Genomic DNA, 14,308 nt, shown 5'->3' with positions numbered 1-14,308 from the left:
ATATATTTTTAATAAAATAAATCTTTTAAAAGAAATAAAAATTAATAATTTACAATATTTGCATTTCTTTGCCAGTATAAAAATAAACTACTATATAAATAGTGTCCTTCTATTTATGTTATTTTCTCTTCGTCTTTTACTAACTATTTTTTTACTGATTACTAATAGGCAACTCTCCATTAATATTTTTAAAATTATTAATATATTATGGCTAAAAAATGTAAAATTCATCAATTTGTTCTCTTTCTTTTATTCCTAATTTATTTTTCAGATTAATGTGTAAGTATTAAAATAAAATTATAAATAAAGTCAAAAACTAAATTATATTTAATAATATACATTTGATACTTATTCTTATTTAAAGAAATATTAAACGATATTTTTCTTTAATACGTTAAATTTATAGTATTTTAAGTGTTAAAACTAAGAAAAAATATAAGGTAAAATGTTTATTATTTTTTTTTCTATTACATGAGAAATTACATATAAAGCTACAAATAAAAATTCAGTCTAAAAATTGTGAATACCCACATTTTATGATGCAATATGTGAAACGTAAAACGTAGATGTGAGATGTGGCAATAAACAACCTTAAAAAAGTGCGTTTTCCTTAGACAAGCGGTTAATTGTTCATTAAAATATCCATACTTGAACTCGATAATTATCTCTGTTAGTTTTATAATAGAATTTAATCTACGAAAAGCCGTAAATAACATAAATTGAGTTTGAAACGATCAATAAATACCGAAAGGTTAATACACTGTTATCTAAAGCCATAAAATTATTTTCATTAAGATATTTTCCACAGGACACGCCTAACCATATTTAATTCCAAGAATTTTATTTCCGTATAACCATTATGACATACTTCAATCATTGGGCAATATAAATACAAAAAGGATTTTGTGCGTTCGGTTTATTATCGGCCCATTAAAAAAAGTATGTCAAATCAATTAGTTCTAAGTGCCAAAATAGACTAAATAGAATCATTGTTTGTTTGGTTCGTGTAATCTCTACACGCATAAATATGTATGCAACAGAACTAAGGATTCGTTGTGCATAAATTTGCATGTTCATAAATGTATCAAGCAAGAATATGTTATTATTTCAAAAAAACAATTACACATAAGGGATTACATCTGTAATTTATGGCCATCCTACACATGTGCACATTGAAATGTTGCCTTTTCCAGGTTATAACAGTTAAAACGTTTGAAAAGCTCCACAGTCAAAACAAACAATAAACTGAGACCAGTGATTTCTTCCATATTAACGAGCCGCAACTTGTGAAATAATTTATATTGGAGCAGAAAACGCAGTGAAATTGATTAAATGTCCTTTTGTTACAGTCGGAATTTTCACCGGCTAAAATTAGACGTCCATATATCAATCCTAATTCAAGGGGCAAGCAGACGCGGTTGACAATTAGTTAATTGATTAATTTATGAATATAATAATTAAAATTCTTCCCCTCTAATTAGATTAATGGATTCACCGCCCCCGGAGTACCTTTTTCGTAATTAATTTCGACCGGAAAATTTCAAGTAACATTTTATATATTGTTTCATTGTTCCACGCACGAAAAAATTAAAATTAAAATTAAATTGTTTGGTTCAAATAACATGCAATTCCTAAAGGAAGAGCTAATTAGATCTAATGCGATTCGTTCGTCAATTATCGTATTACTTTTTGTTTGAAATTCAGTAACGACTTCAAACAGTACTTTAATGAAAATTCAATAAGTAGAAATTAATTTTACAAATGTTTGTGCACTTCTACTCTAAGAACCAGGTCAAACATTTTCACGAAGTTTTATCGTAAGATTGCTCCAAACAAACATTTAGTTCAAAGACTAATTAAATGGAACTTCGAAAGTTGGGATATTGGTATTTTTACGCTCATTACTGGATTAATTAAGTGCTAGAATTCAGCCTTGTAATTCACGGTTGCTTAACTGACACAGGATTTATTTATAGATAAACAGTCGGAGCGTATCAAAAGAGTAACTGACATCCGTATTTGAGTCGTATTCAAAATAGACTTCCACCCTTCTATATTCGTCGAGTCGAGTGAAAATACAATATAATGATTTATGAGATTTAAGGGAACACTTGACAGATCTGAAATTTAATACATGTAAAATAAAGTTCAAGTGCAGTTTATGCAACTGTGTGCTAGATCATATTTCACATATTTATTACTAAGTAAACGTAATTAAGGATATGTTGAACTTTACCATTACGATAAAAATGGTGGTTTTTTTGCCATTTTGTCCCAAACCAGTCCTCTTTGTTTTGGTCGCACCCATATGGTCAAGACCAGAAAAGAGAAATTGCACCTGAATACTTTTTGTTTATGAATAAGAGCATGTTTCGGCTACCATCGCACTAAACAATTAACCGTAATAAATATTGTCGTTTTTTCCTTGCGGGTCCATAGCGGGATTGGACGGTTTGCCTTGGAACAAAACAACCTGGTTGAACTACTATTCCGTAACCCCTCTCCATCTTTAATGAAAAACTTTCAAGCCTGATAAATTTTTAATCTCCAAACGCGGCGACTTCTATTTTGCATTGTAGACGTAAAACAGGTGTCGCCCATTATATTCTAATCCGATCCAACAATAAGTCTTTTGAAAAAGAGAGGAAGAAGTTTTAAGTGTCGAAACGTGCCTGCATATTACTTTGGCTCGGGAACATATGCCTTACTGTTTATTTAGGCAATCACTACACCCCGTTTCGAAGATGGTGATACATTTATTAGGGGGTGTAAAATCGATGACACGACATTTTAAGTGCGGTGAAATACTGAAACATCTGCAACTTTTTCTTGATCTGTCTTCAAAAAGACTGCTAATTCAACAAAAATGTGTGGAATGAGGGGTCGATGAGTTCTTAATGTTTCACTAGTATTAGTTGTTGAGAGCTTGTCAGATTATTTCGGGAGATTTTTGAAGATCTTAAAATCAATATATATGAAAAAAGTTCTGTAGTTACTGATGTATGATCTAAATTAGGGGAAATTCATGGTCGCTGTATAATTTTATCGCCCCATCAACCAATTACTTTATTATTTTGTCTACGTTGCGTACAAAACTTAATTAACGTACCCTCATGTCTTACTATATTTTAGCGCTTAATTCAATTGCTAATCAAGCATTGTAATAGAAGCCGGAAGCTGTTCTAATTAACCAGATTATGACATAACAGGATGAGTTCTCTAATAAACCTTTGAACTTTGAATAAAAATAATTATTAGAAGTGTACGTGATGTTTTATTGTTCCTAATTCATATATGATTCATTATCCAAGTTACTTAATAATAGGTTAATCAGCATTATATAAGGACAGTAATTATCGGTAATACAAGTGTTGCGAGATAACTTCAGTAGAGCAGTGAATAAAGTCCGACAAAAGTGACACACATTTTCATTTTTGGTATCATGAGATGCATTAACAACGAAGAAGATAAATCAGTAATCATATCATAACACATGCCGTGTCCATGATAAGCAAATCTTAAATAAGATAATGGGAGTCTTTTCAGTGGTGGTGTGTTATTTTAGGATATGCATACTGTATTTATGCATTCAACATACCCAACTTTCAGAATCTTATCTTGACAGTTTTATTGGATTTATGTTTGTGCATTTGATAATGCTCGCTGAGGATTTATTACAAGAGAATATGAGCATGCCTCGTGGGTTCTTACAACGAATTTCCCCCGAAGTGTGCAAAGATTACAGTAAATTGTAATAAAAGTCCAATAAATCTAGAATTTTCAAGTATAGCAATAAAATCAAATTTATTAAACATAAATTTCTTTACATTTTAAGTTGTTATCTCTATAAAATAGTTTTTATGTTTCTTTATCATTCTCTTCCACCACTTAAAACATATTACTATCTAAACTGTTCACTAAAAATCAATAACTTAATTTATTGCATGATACATTAGTTTATTGCATAAGTTAACAAAAGAAAATTTAGTAATATTTCTAATTCTAGTAATATTTTAAAAAATGTATTCTTATAACAAATTTTTCTGACATTCTATAAACATAATTGGTACATTTTTATAAACAGATTTCTATTTTTGAATCTGATTTTTTTGTATTTTATCTCAATTTTATGATTTTTTAGGTATCGGAAATAGTATATTTTCAACGTTTAAAATAAGTATTAATTACATGGATAAATAACTGAATTGGTGGATGCGAAGAAAATTTTGGAGCTTTCTTTGAATGTCTAATACGACATCCGTTATCATAAATAAGCACAACTTCTTTTGCAATTGATTATTTGGCTTTTTGGTAGGTAGTCAATATGCAGACGCACTCCTCTTAACACTCATCAAGATCTTCTGGGTTAAGGCTGTTTTTAAGCAATGATCTACGAGGTTCGCCATTCTCCAGACTGGAGAGTATAATCAACCCATTTTTCTCCATATGTAACAATTTATATTAATAAAAGGCTCATTTGCGTTGGATGCAAGGAGAGAATTGGCAATTGTCAAACGCCTAATTTTCATTCTCTCTTAATTTATGTTGAATCCATTTGTCTTTTTGATGAAATTCATTGCATAAAACTCATTTAATGGTTGATTTATCGCAGTTTAATGACTGACCTATTTTCAAATATCTTACGGGAGGATTTTGGATGAGATATTGCATAATTTTCTGTTGGCTCAGCTTTCAGGACAACTTTGACGTTGTTCATCTTCAGTGCCACTTTCAAATAAAATATGAACCTAATTCAAAATCAAATAAATTATGAACCAAAAATTAAAATTATTCTTTACCTAGTACTTAATATTACATTAAATAACAAAAATATTTAGATCATACATCTCATTAAATATTTTTTAATAAAATCAAAGAAAATATTTAATCATTAAAACTTAAAACTAAATCCTTTAACACAAACGTCTGGAAGAACTAAGAAAATAAAAATATAGCAAACATTTAGAAGGATCTGCAAAAAGGCACTGTTACATCTGTTCCAAAACTATATAAAGCTCAAAGAGTGGGCTACATTACCACATAATATGGCCAATTATTCACAATTTGAGACCGTGTTATGTTCTAAATTGCAAAGTCTGAACCAGACGTATTATTCAACCTTAACACGTTCCAGCCAAGCTTCTAAGTAAATCGTATGTAAGTACCTGCCTCTTACATCCGCTGCACTTCTTGTTCGCATAAATCATACAAATATATCTGCGTGTTTCAAACACCTTTGGACCGTGCGCCGGGTCGAAAAAGATAAAAGTAAATCACATAAAACGTGTCTCGCGGATTTTTTTCTTCTTTTTTGGACGTGTGGGTTCACGTGGAAAATGAGTAACTTTCAACACTCGGCCGCCGCGACTAAACATTATGCGATAAAAAAATGATAGGGTATTTTACGTTTGATTGTACTGTTTAAGGAAATTGCTTAACGCCAATTAGCACAATGCATGACTCGAGTGACCTACAAATATTTGTTGCATTCAATGCGAATTGCAAGTCAATGTGCATGAGAACCTTCGTGAAAAAAAAATCTCGTTTGTATATCGCGGTGACTCAATTTCCTTTTGTGAAAGAAATGCGAAAACAGACTAAACAATTAGCGCAAGTACAAGTTTAATGAACCGCACGATCGTATTTGTTCACTGAATCCATTTCCACTGCGTTAATTGATTATGTTTTATTTATGTGAGTAAATACAGGAGATAATAAGGTAACATTTCTTATTCATTTATTTTTCCGTCTTTAATTTTTTTTTAATTAAATTATATTCAAATAAAATTGGTGCGTTTGTCATGTTATTTTAAGTTTAAATTATTAAAATAAGTAAGTTAAAGTTTGCCCGCCAAATATTCAATTGTGACAGTTGCCTTGGTGGCGCCATCTATATATGCCTAGTCTAACACATGATTCCTGCTTTGCAGCAATCCTATTTGATGCAGTTCGGGTACATGGAACATCGGGATGATGTCGCCAGCGCGTTTCGAACAGAGGAATCTATAAGGGACGCCATCAAAGAGATGCAGAAGTTCGCCGGCTTGCCGGCGAGCGGCGTCCTGGACGCCGCGACGGAGAAACTGTTACGGACACCGCGGTGCGGACGTCCGGACAAGGAACGCGGACAGACATCCGGCAGAAGGAAACGGTTCGTCGCACACGGCTCACCGTGGCCTAAGACCAACCTTACCTGGAGGTAAGATATTAATTCATTTTCGGAAATGGTCAGGAAAAAAAAATATAATAAACTTCTTTTATACAAAAATAAAAATAACTGTTTTATACAAAAATAAAAAAAACAAAAGTTTATAACAGATGTTTAAATAATTAAATTGAACTAAATCCTTTTATTTTTAAAAAAATATTTTTTATTATTTGTTTAATAATAACATTTAAAATTTTAAGGAAAACTATTAGGTTTATTAATATTAATATTCTAATGTGTAGAATCACAATTTGGCTTCAAGATCAAATGAATATGCAAATTACGAATTTACATTATAAACTTTGATAAAAGAGGAAGGGAAATTTTCCCTTGACCTTTTTATTGGAAAACATTATATGCGTTTTACGGCATTAATTTTCTCCATAAAATGTGAAACTTGAATAACAAAAAATACTCTTTAAATAAGGGAATATTAAATTTGTTTTGAAACTCATATATAAAAGAACATTTGAACACTACAAATTATATATGTTTAGAAATTCTAAATCATAAAGAAATGTATATGTATTATATGTATTTACAATAAAACATATTTTCTTATTTGTTTATTTGAAATAACCACTGATTTCTTTTCTCAAGTGAAATAGGTGACGACCTCGAAAATATGCGACAAACTGTTGACGTCATCGTTGCTCATATACTTCTTCAAACGTATAGTAATATCGCGCATTTGTACGTTTGAATGCATTTTGATGGCAGCTGAGACAAAAATAAAGGTTATAAGTACTGTATATTACTTAGTTGTAAGCAATTACTTTTACTGCCCCAACAAAATTATTTATGGGTTGCAAAGAATGCAGAGTCACGGAATAAATGGTACAATGCGATAGAAAAGGATATTAAAAGATAATAAAAAAAATTTCAACAGCAACATTTATTTGCATTTACTTCCTTATTTATTACTAGCAAACAAAAAGCTTATAACAACAACCAAATAAGAAAGATACAAAAGTGCATCAAACTATAACAAATTTGTTACATTTAGTACAAAGGAATACGGTACAAAAGATTGTATTGTATAGGAAGTTTGGATAATCAGCACCTGTTAATCCATTTAGGAAAGTAACAGAACCTAAAATCAGTCCCCTACAATACCCATCCAAATGTTCAGCAAATTTCATTAAAATTTAGAGATATTCGTCGGTCAAACATAGTATTGTAAAAATTGTCAACTCAATTTCGGGTAAATTATACTTTATCCGTAAAAATTATTTGGGAAGAAAAACGAAAAAACCTGGAAAAACTAGTTTTGCTTGATTATCAAATGCATTTAAAACCTGTATTTGTTATGTATGGTACGAATCAAGAGTTGTACAAACAAGAGGAATACTAATTCCTATCTTGGCTGATATTCTCCTCCCACTAGTTAACTTGTACTTTCTTCTTATACTTTAAGTGTAGAAGCGGACCTAAATCTTCCGGATAACTATCACTGTTTTGCTCAATGAATCAGGCGATGAAGACATCATGTAAAGGAAGCTGGCGATATTTATAAGCTTCAGCATAAAGATGTTTCGATTCGATTACAAGCCTATTAAGATAAATAAAATGCGTATCGATTAATTCTGTGTTATATTGGGTTGTTCAGAAAGTAATTTCGTTATTTTTCTTTCTGAGAGGGCTTCGAGGATAATCCCAGTCTTTTCAAGTGGTCATAAACTGTTGAATTTGATAAATTTAACCTCAATCCGATCTCACGATTCGCCGGTTCGCAACAACTAATGCCTTTATCGCGTCTTTATCAGCTTCAACCGGCCTTCCCGAACGTGGTGCATCTTCGACATCAAAATTGCCGGATCGAAATTTAGTGAACCAGTTCTGGCACTGGCGTACTGTCAACACCCTTCTCCATACACATCGGTCAATTTCTTTCTGGCTTGAACAGCATTTTTACCTTTTCTATAGTAAAACAGTAAGATACGTCAAAAATGCAGCTTATCGCTCTCCATATTAAAAAGGGCACCAATCAAAAACTACTGCGTAGAATTAATTGAAATTTTTCACACACAAGCCTTGCTATATGAGCTCTCAATGTATATAAAAATTATACGGCTTAAGTGTGAAGTTGGGTGCAAAAAAATACAATTAAATCCTCTGTCGAGAAAAAACGAAATGACTTTCCGAACAACCCAATAGTAATAAACTATACGAAACAATTTCAACCTGAATCACTCGACGAAAGTCAAATGTTTATATCACAAAAAATCAGAAACTAAAAACACCTAATATCATGTCATCACTGAAATAATACTGCGGCTTACTAAGTTATTTATTATTTATTTATTAAATTATATTATATTTTTACTTCACAGTTAGTAAACGTTAGTTTTTTTTTATTTTAACCTCTTTAAAAGTTAAATATAATTTTACATAAAACATTTTACCTATTATTTCCCTCAAACCTAGCTTTTGAACATGCTTTAAAACATTTTACAATTACATACTTTACACATATAAATAAATTTGTGTGTATAAAAATTATTCTATTTTGCAGTACAACTATTATATTTTATTCATGGTACTAATAAGACATAGGTTTGAAGCATTTGAACCACGAGTTCTGTTAAAAATAACTTATTATTGTAACGAAACATTCTTTGGCAAGTAATATGATTTACCTAATACAAATACGCTTTGTATTTTCACACTTATAAATCTAATAATTTTTTTTAGTAACTGTTAGTTTACGTACTCAACCGTAAGGAACCATACTAGCCAGAGCGCAATAAACATTATGTTGTCCATTATCTGAGATCATTAAATTTGTGAGAAATTTAGATAATACTTAATCCAAAAAGTCATATTTCTGTAAACACGTATGTGTGTATGTGCCTTACCAATATGTAAAAACAATATTTGATGATTGACTCTTCTTTTTGCTGAAAAAACCATATACAACAGCCTTGGTGATCTCAAGGATTATAAATAATAGTTTAGTATACATATTTTCAGCATGTATACTAAACTATTCTTATACTTTACTATATTTTCATCATGTATACTGAACTACTCAATACAAACATGTTGTCATTTACATTTTATTTAATTTAAGTTTAATTATAGTAAAATAAAAAATAAATACATTATATTAAAATCAGTTACCGTTTATGTAGTATTAGATATATATATTTAGCCAAGTTCATCAAAATGTTAAAAGAGCAAATTTTTTTTTTATTGGGTCAAAGAGGGGAAAATCTACAAGACGCCTTCTGGTGGAAGTCGAAGGCAGTGTCGGAGTAACCGACTAAAAACCCCTCTCCGGGCACCGATCTGAAGATCATGGCCTAAGAGTATAACCATATAGGTTTAGGAAAATAGAGAGAAGGAAAAAATTAAAGAAGTTTGCAGCTAACCGCCACATACTAAAGAAAAGATGTCCCAAAGAGACGCAGAGGTCTAGACAGCCAAGAGACAAGGTCTCTTGCATCTGTCAGATTCACAGGGTTGGATGTCATGCAAGCATGCAATCTCCGGATTAGAGTGTTGAAAGATAGATCTCCGGAGATTGAGGGCATGTTTGCGCCGCAGCTCCAAAAGAGAGGAAATGTTGTATTCGAAACAGACTTGTCTGTTACGAATATAGTATGGGACACCAAGGGCCGACCTCACTAGCCTCATGTAGGTCCCTTGCAGGGACCTAATGAGCCAAGGGGCGGCGGTGCCCCATATAGGAAGAGCATAGGTGAAGAGAAAGTGGACTGTCGCGTTAAAAACACACAGCTTAACTGAAGAGGAAAGACGTTTAGAAAGGAAGAAAGATTTCAAAGCAACAAAGGCTGCTAGAGCTTTCCCCTTTACCAAAGCGACCTGGCGAGAGAAACTGAGTTTCTTGTCAAGTATGACACCCAGGTACTTGGCGCTGGGACTCCACTCAACTTGGTGATCATTGATATGGAATTTAGGTGGCAACCTTCGTCGATTTGAGAAGAAGATAGCTTCGGATTAAGAAGGATTGATCTCCGATCTCCATCGAGAGTACCAACAGAGCAGTTTAGGCAGGAAGTTCCTAATATGGATCCCCGCATAAACTATACATCTGTGGGAGCTAATTAAGGCAACGTCATCGGCATACATTGCCATAGTAACTCTAGGACAAGATGGTATGTCGCTACAATAGAGATTGAAGAGAGTAGGAGATAGTTTGGAACCTTGCGGGACACCAGCGGTAATAGTTCTCGAAGAAGAGAACTCGCTTCCAACCCTGGAACGAAAGGAGCGGTTGGAAAGGAAAGAGCGGATAGCGCCGCAAAGAGCAAAGTGATAAAAGTTATCCATTAGAATATATTGAAAAGAATATAAAAAATAATTTCACATTCACATTTTCACATTCAATTATTCATATTTATGGTATCATAGGTACGAAGTTGTCTGTGTGGTTTAAAAGTTTAAAAGGTTTATGTAAACGTTAATTTCTGTTTGTCTCTCCTACGTCAATAATTTTAACAAAACCAGAGGAAATTCCAGTAAAAATTTCGTTTTTGCATATCAACGTGTGCATAATGGTACTGCTAATTTATACATATCAATTTTTGGTCAATGTTTCTAACTAAAATCATTAACATTATCAAATTATATGAACAATTTCACAGAAAATATGATTTTTGTATTGAAATTTTATAAAACCTGTAAATATAATATTAGTAAATAAAATTAGATTTATAAAAATAATTTTTCAATATCCAATGATGACGATGACTGGTAGCTTTGAAACAAAATAAATTAGTAATGTTACTGGTTCATATGGAACATAATTTTATTTTATAATAAAATGTTTTGATATCAAATGACTACTCAAAGTGATTTCTTTATTTCGTTAAATGATAAATAAAATGAAGATAGGTACATATATTACTACCCATTACTTGCTGGGACCCGATTCTAAAATGTAAAATGCAATTCAGTTGGTTAAATTTTCACTTTTAACGCTCACCCAAAAACTCACATATGGGTTAAAATGTGTCAATTTTTCATGAATAAATTTACATCCCCCCTTCCAATTCCATGGTTCAAATAACTGTAAATCACATCACGAAATTTACGTAGCTTACAACTCCCCCAGTGGCCAGTTTCCCTTTGAATATTGAAACGTTCGAAGACGATACGAGACAATGACAATGAAACAAGGGAGCACGAGTATAGAGGAAAGGTGTCTGCTAAAAATCTAAAACATATCGCGACCGTGAAATATTGGCAAGTCGATTGACACAAACCTTCGGGGCGGTTCGCGGAGTATGAAGGCGTCAAGGAGCACTTAGCATTAAGCCACAAGGCACTCTACGACGGCTTCCCGGCATTTTACTTACATGTCGGCTCGCCTATCGTCTCCCGCATCCATCAATTCATCCATCTAGTGCGCCTTGATTAGATTATGCAACGGCAATACGGAAATAGATATTTCTCCGCCCGAACTCTCTTCAGTTGCTTGGACCGCAATCAAATTTTAATTAAGCTTCTAATGTGATAGGCTTTGATTAATTTACTGGCGGTGTCGGCCTGTTTTCTTTTCTCAATTAACGTTTCCCTTCTCGAGTGTTCACTAAACGAGGCACTTGAAAGTTCACACCCACCAAGGGCTCCATATCAAATGGCTGATGATAATTTTATGTTTAAACTTATTTTATTGCACCGTTAAATATTGTATGTGAACCCTTTTAGACACTGTAAACTTTCCATCTTCATATATTATAAGTTTAATAATCAAAATATTTTGACACCGAGTATATAATTATGCTTCTAAATCATACTTTGATCATCAAAGAACTTGAAAAAGAAAGATACGTTGTTTTGATAAATTTGTATGTTCCCTGTTTCTCATAAAATTGTTACAAATTTATTCTTATAAAACAGTTGGTAAAGAATATTTTACTCTGAAATAATAATACAATCTTAAATGATGCATTATGTTTTGGTAGTTTCTTATATTCTCTGTTTCACATAAAATTGGCTTAAGCAATAAGCTTTTTATAATTAAAATATTCATGTAAACAAGATAATATCAAGAATGAACAAAGAATTTTTGTATTAATAATTTCAACAGTAAATAAAAAATAAATTATTATGAACTAATAGAGTAATATTAACTATATAACTATATTAAGTTGCGTTGTTTTGATAGTTTAGTATATTTTCTGGTTCTCATAAAATTGTTTTAAAAGTTGTTCTCATTTAAACCTTTCACAGTTAAAATAGGCATGTTAAGCAGATAATGTCAAGAATAAACAATGTTTGAAATCAAACATCTTTAGATTAACAATTTCTACAGTAATGTAAATAATTATTTAATGTGAATAAATAATGTAGTCTCTATTAAGAGTTTAATGTATTCATTCCCTGGTTAATAAAGTTTATACTTATTTAAATTTTTTACAATTGAAATACTCTGTCAAAAATACATGTTCATCTAATGAAATATATTTGAATATTTTACTCTAAAATAATAATGTAATTAATTAAATTTGATTCAAAATTTGTTCTTATTTAGAATTGAACTACTCATGTTAACTATGCAATGTCAGAGAATGAGAAAGAATTTTTGTACTAACAATTTCAACAGTAATAAACTGTGAGATAATAAAGTAATCTTAACTAATATTACTTTGTTGTGATAATTTAGTATATTCTTTTGTCTTCCTAAAATTATTTCAAAATTGATTTTTTATTTATTTATTTTTTTTTTTTTGAAATCAATTAATTAAGCTTGTTGGGATTAACAAATTCAACAGTAAGTAATCATATAGTGTGAAATTATAATGCAGTATTTACTGAGTCTATTCACTTCTTGATTCTGATAAAAGTGTATCAAAATTTATTTTTATTTAAGCTTTTTCCAATTGAAATACCTAGTTAATGTTAGGAATAAACAAAATCATGCAAATACCAATAATTTCAACACTTAGTAAAGTATATTTTGCTCTGAAATAATAGTGCAATCTTAAATGAAGTTACGTTGTTTTAATAATTTCGTAGATTTTCATAAAATTGCTTCAAAATATTTTCTTATTTAAGCTTTTTAGAATTGAAATTCCCCTTTACTGTTAGGAATAAACAAAATCATATAAGTACCAATAATTTCAACAGTTGGTAAAGAATATTATTAAGTGAAGGTACCTTCACGTACGTTGTTTTAATGTTTAGTAAACTTTCTAGTTCTCATTTGCTCTTATTTAAGTTTTTTATTATTGAAACACACATGTTATCCAGGTAATGTCAACAGGAAGTAAAGAATGATTTACTTTGTTATAATAATAACGTAATCTGAACTGAATATTAAACAAAAATGTTAAGAAATTGCATCTTTAAATCTATTAACGACTGATCTCTGTCACTGTACTTCACTTCTAAACAAATTAATGACTAGTGTTTAACCGCAATGCAACGAACAATAAATGCAAACGCCATAATAGAACTCGAAAAACCATCATTAATTATCTAATTAGCAAAATTGTCGCGGACAGAGCACCAAACGTGACAATGTAATCTGTAAATTGTATTGCCGCGGATAAAACGAGAGAACCGACCTCGGATCTGAAAGCTGAAACAAGCCGGTAGCTGGTGGTGACAGTCGAGCCGTTCTGCGATGGATGGGATGTAGACTTAAAGCGGCCCAGGTTTTCATACCGCGTCGAATTGTATGCAGATTGAAATTGGATTTGCGATTAATTGGACGAACGAAATAACAAGGAATGTACTTTATAACTCGGTCAATTCTCCATCCAGATTTTGGATTTTGCCATTTTAAATCCGTCATTGTTTCCTTAGAGCTTCCGGTTGTAATGAAAAATGGTAAACGTATTTAAAAAATAATAAAAAAAGGGAATTTCATTGATCGATAGGGCCGAGAGTGGGTTGCGTGTAGAAACGAACTCACTCAACAAATATTGTCTTGACAAGTAGGAGACAATCCAAGTCGGAAGTCTGGGGCGAGTGTCGCGCGGCAAATATGAAGTGTCCTCCTGGTTTGGAGTTGTTGTGTGTGTGACGTCACGGCCCTCCACGCGACACTCGGTCCCGGTGCTCGAAACTGGAGTGACCCGCCCGCGCGTGTCCCCCTCGAGGGGGCTCGCGGATTGTCACGGACAC

General features: G+C 31.8%; 1 protein-coding gene across 1 annotated transcript in view; it reads left to right on the top strand.

Annotated features, from left to right (window-relative positions):
- The window catches only part of LOC109599793 (matrix metalloproteinase-2-like), a 69,657-nt gene that overhangs the window by 36,591 nt on the left and 18,758 nt on the right, over positions 1-14,308 (top strand). The window contains exon 2 of the mRNA XM_020015828.2: positions 5,931-6,199. Coding sequence (XP_019871387.2) covers positions 5,931-6,199 — 269 coding nt within the window. The remainder of the gene's footprint in view (positions 1-5,930; positions 6,200-14,308) is intronic.

The sequence above is a fragment of the Aethina tumida genome, chromosome 1 (assembly GCF_024364675.1).
Source record: "Aethina tumida isolate Nest 87 chromosome 1, icAetTumi1.1, whole genome shotgun sequence".
In the NCBI taxonomy this organism is placed as follows: domain Eukaryota; kingdom Metazoa; phylum Arthropoda; class Insecta; order Coleoptera; family Nitidulidae; genus Aethina; species Aethina tumida.
Note: the sequence above shows the minus strand (reverse complement) of the source record. Positions and strands in the feature narration are given on the sequence as shown.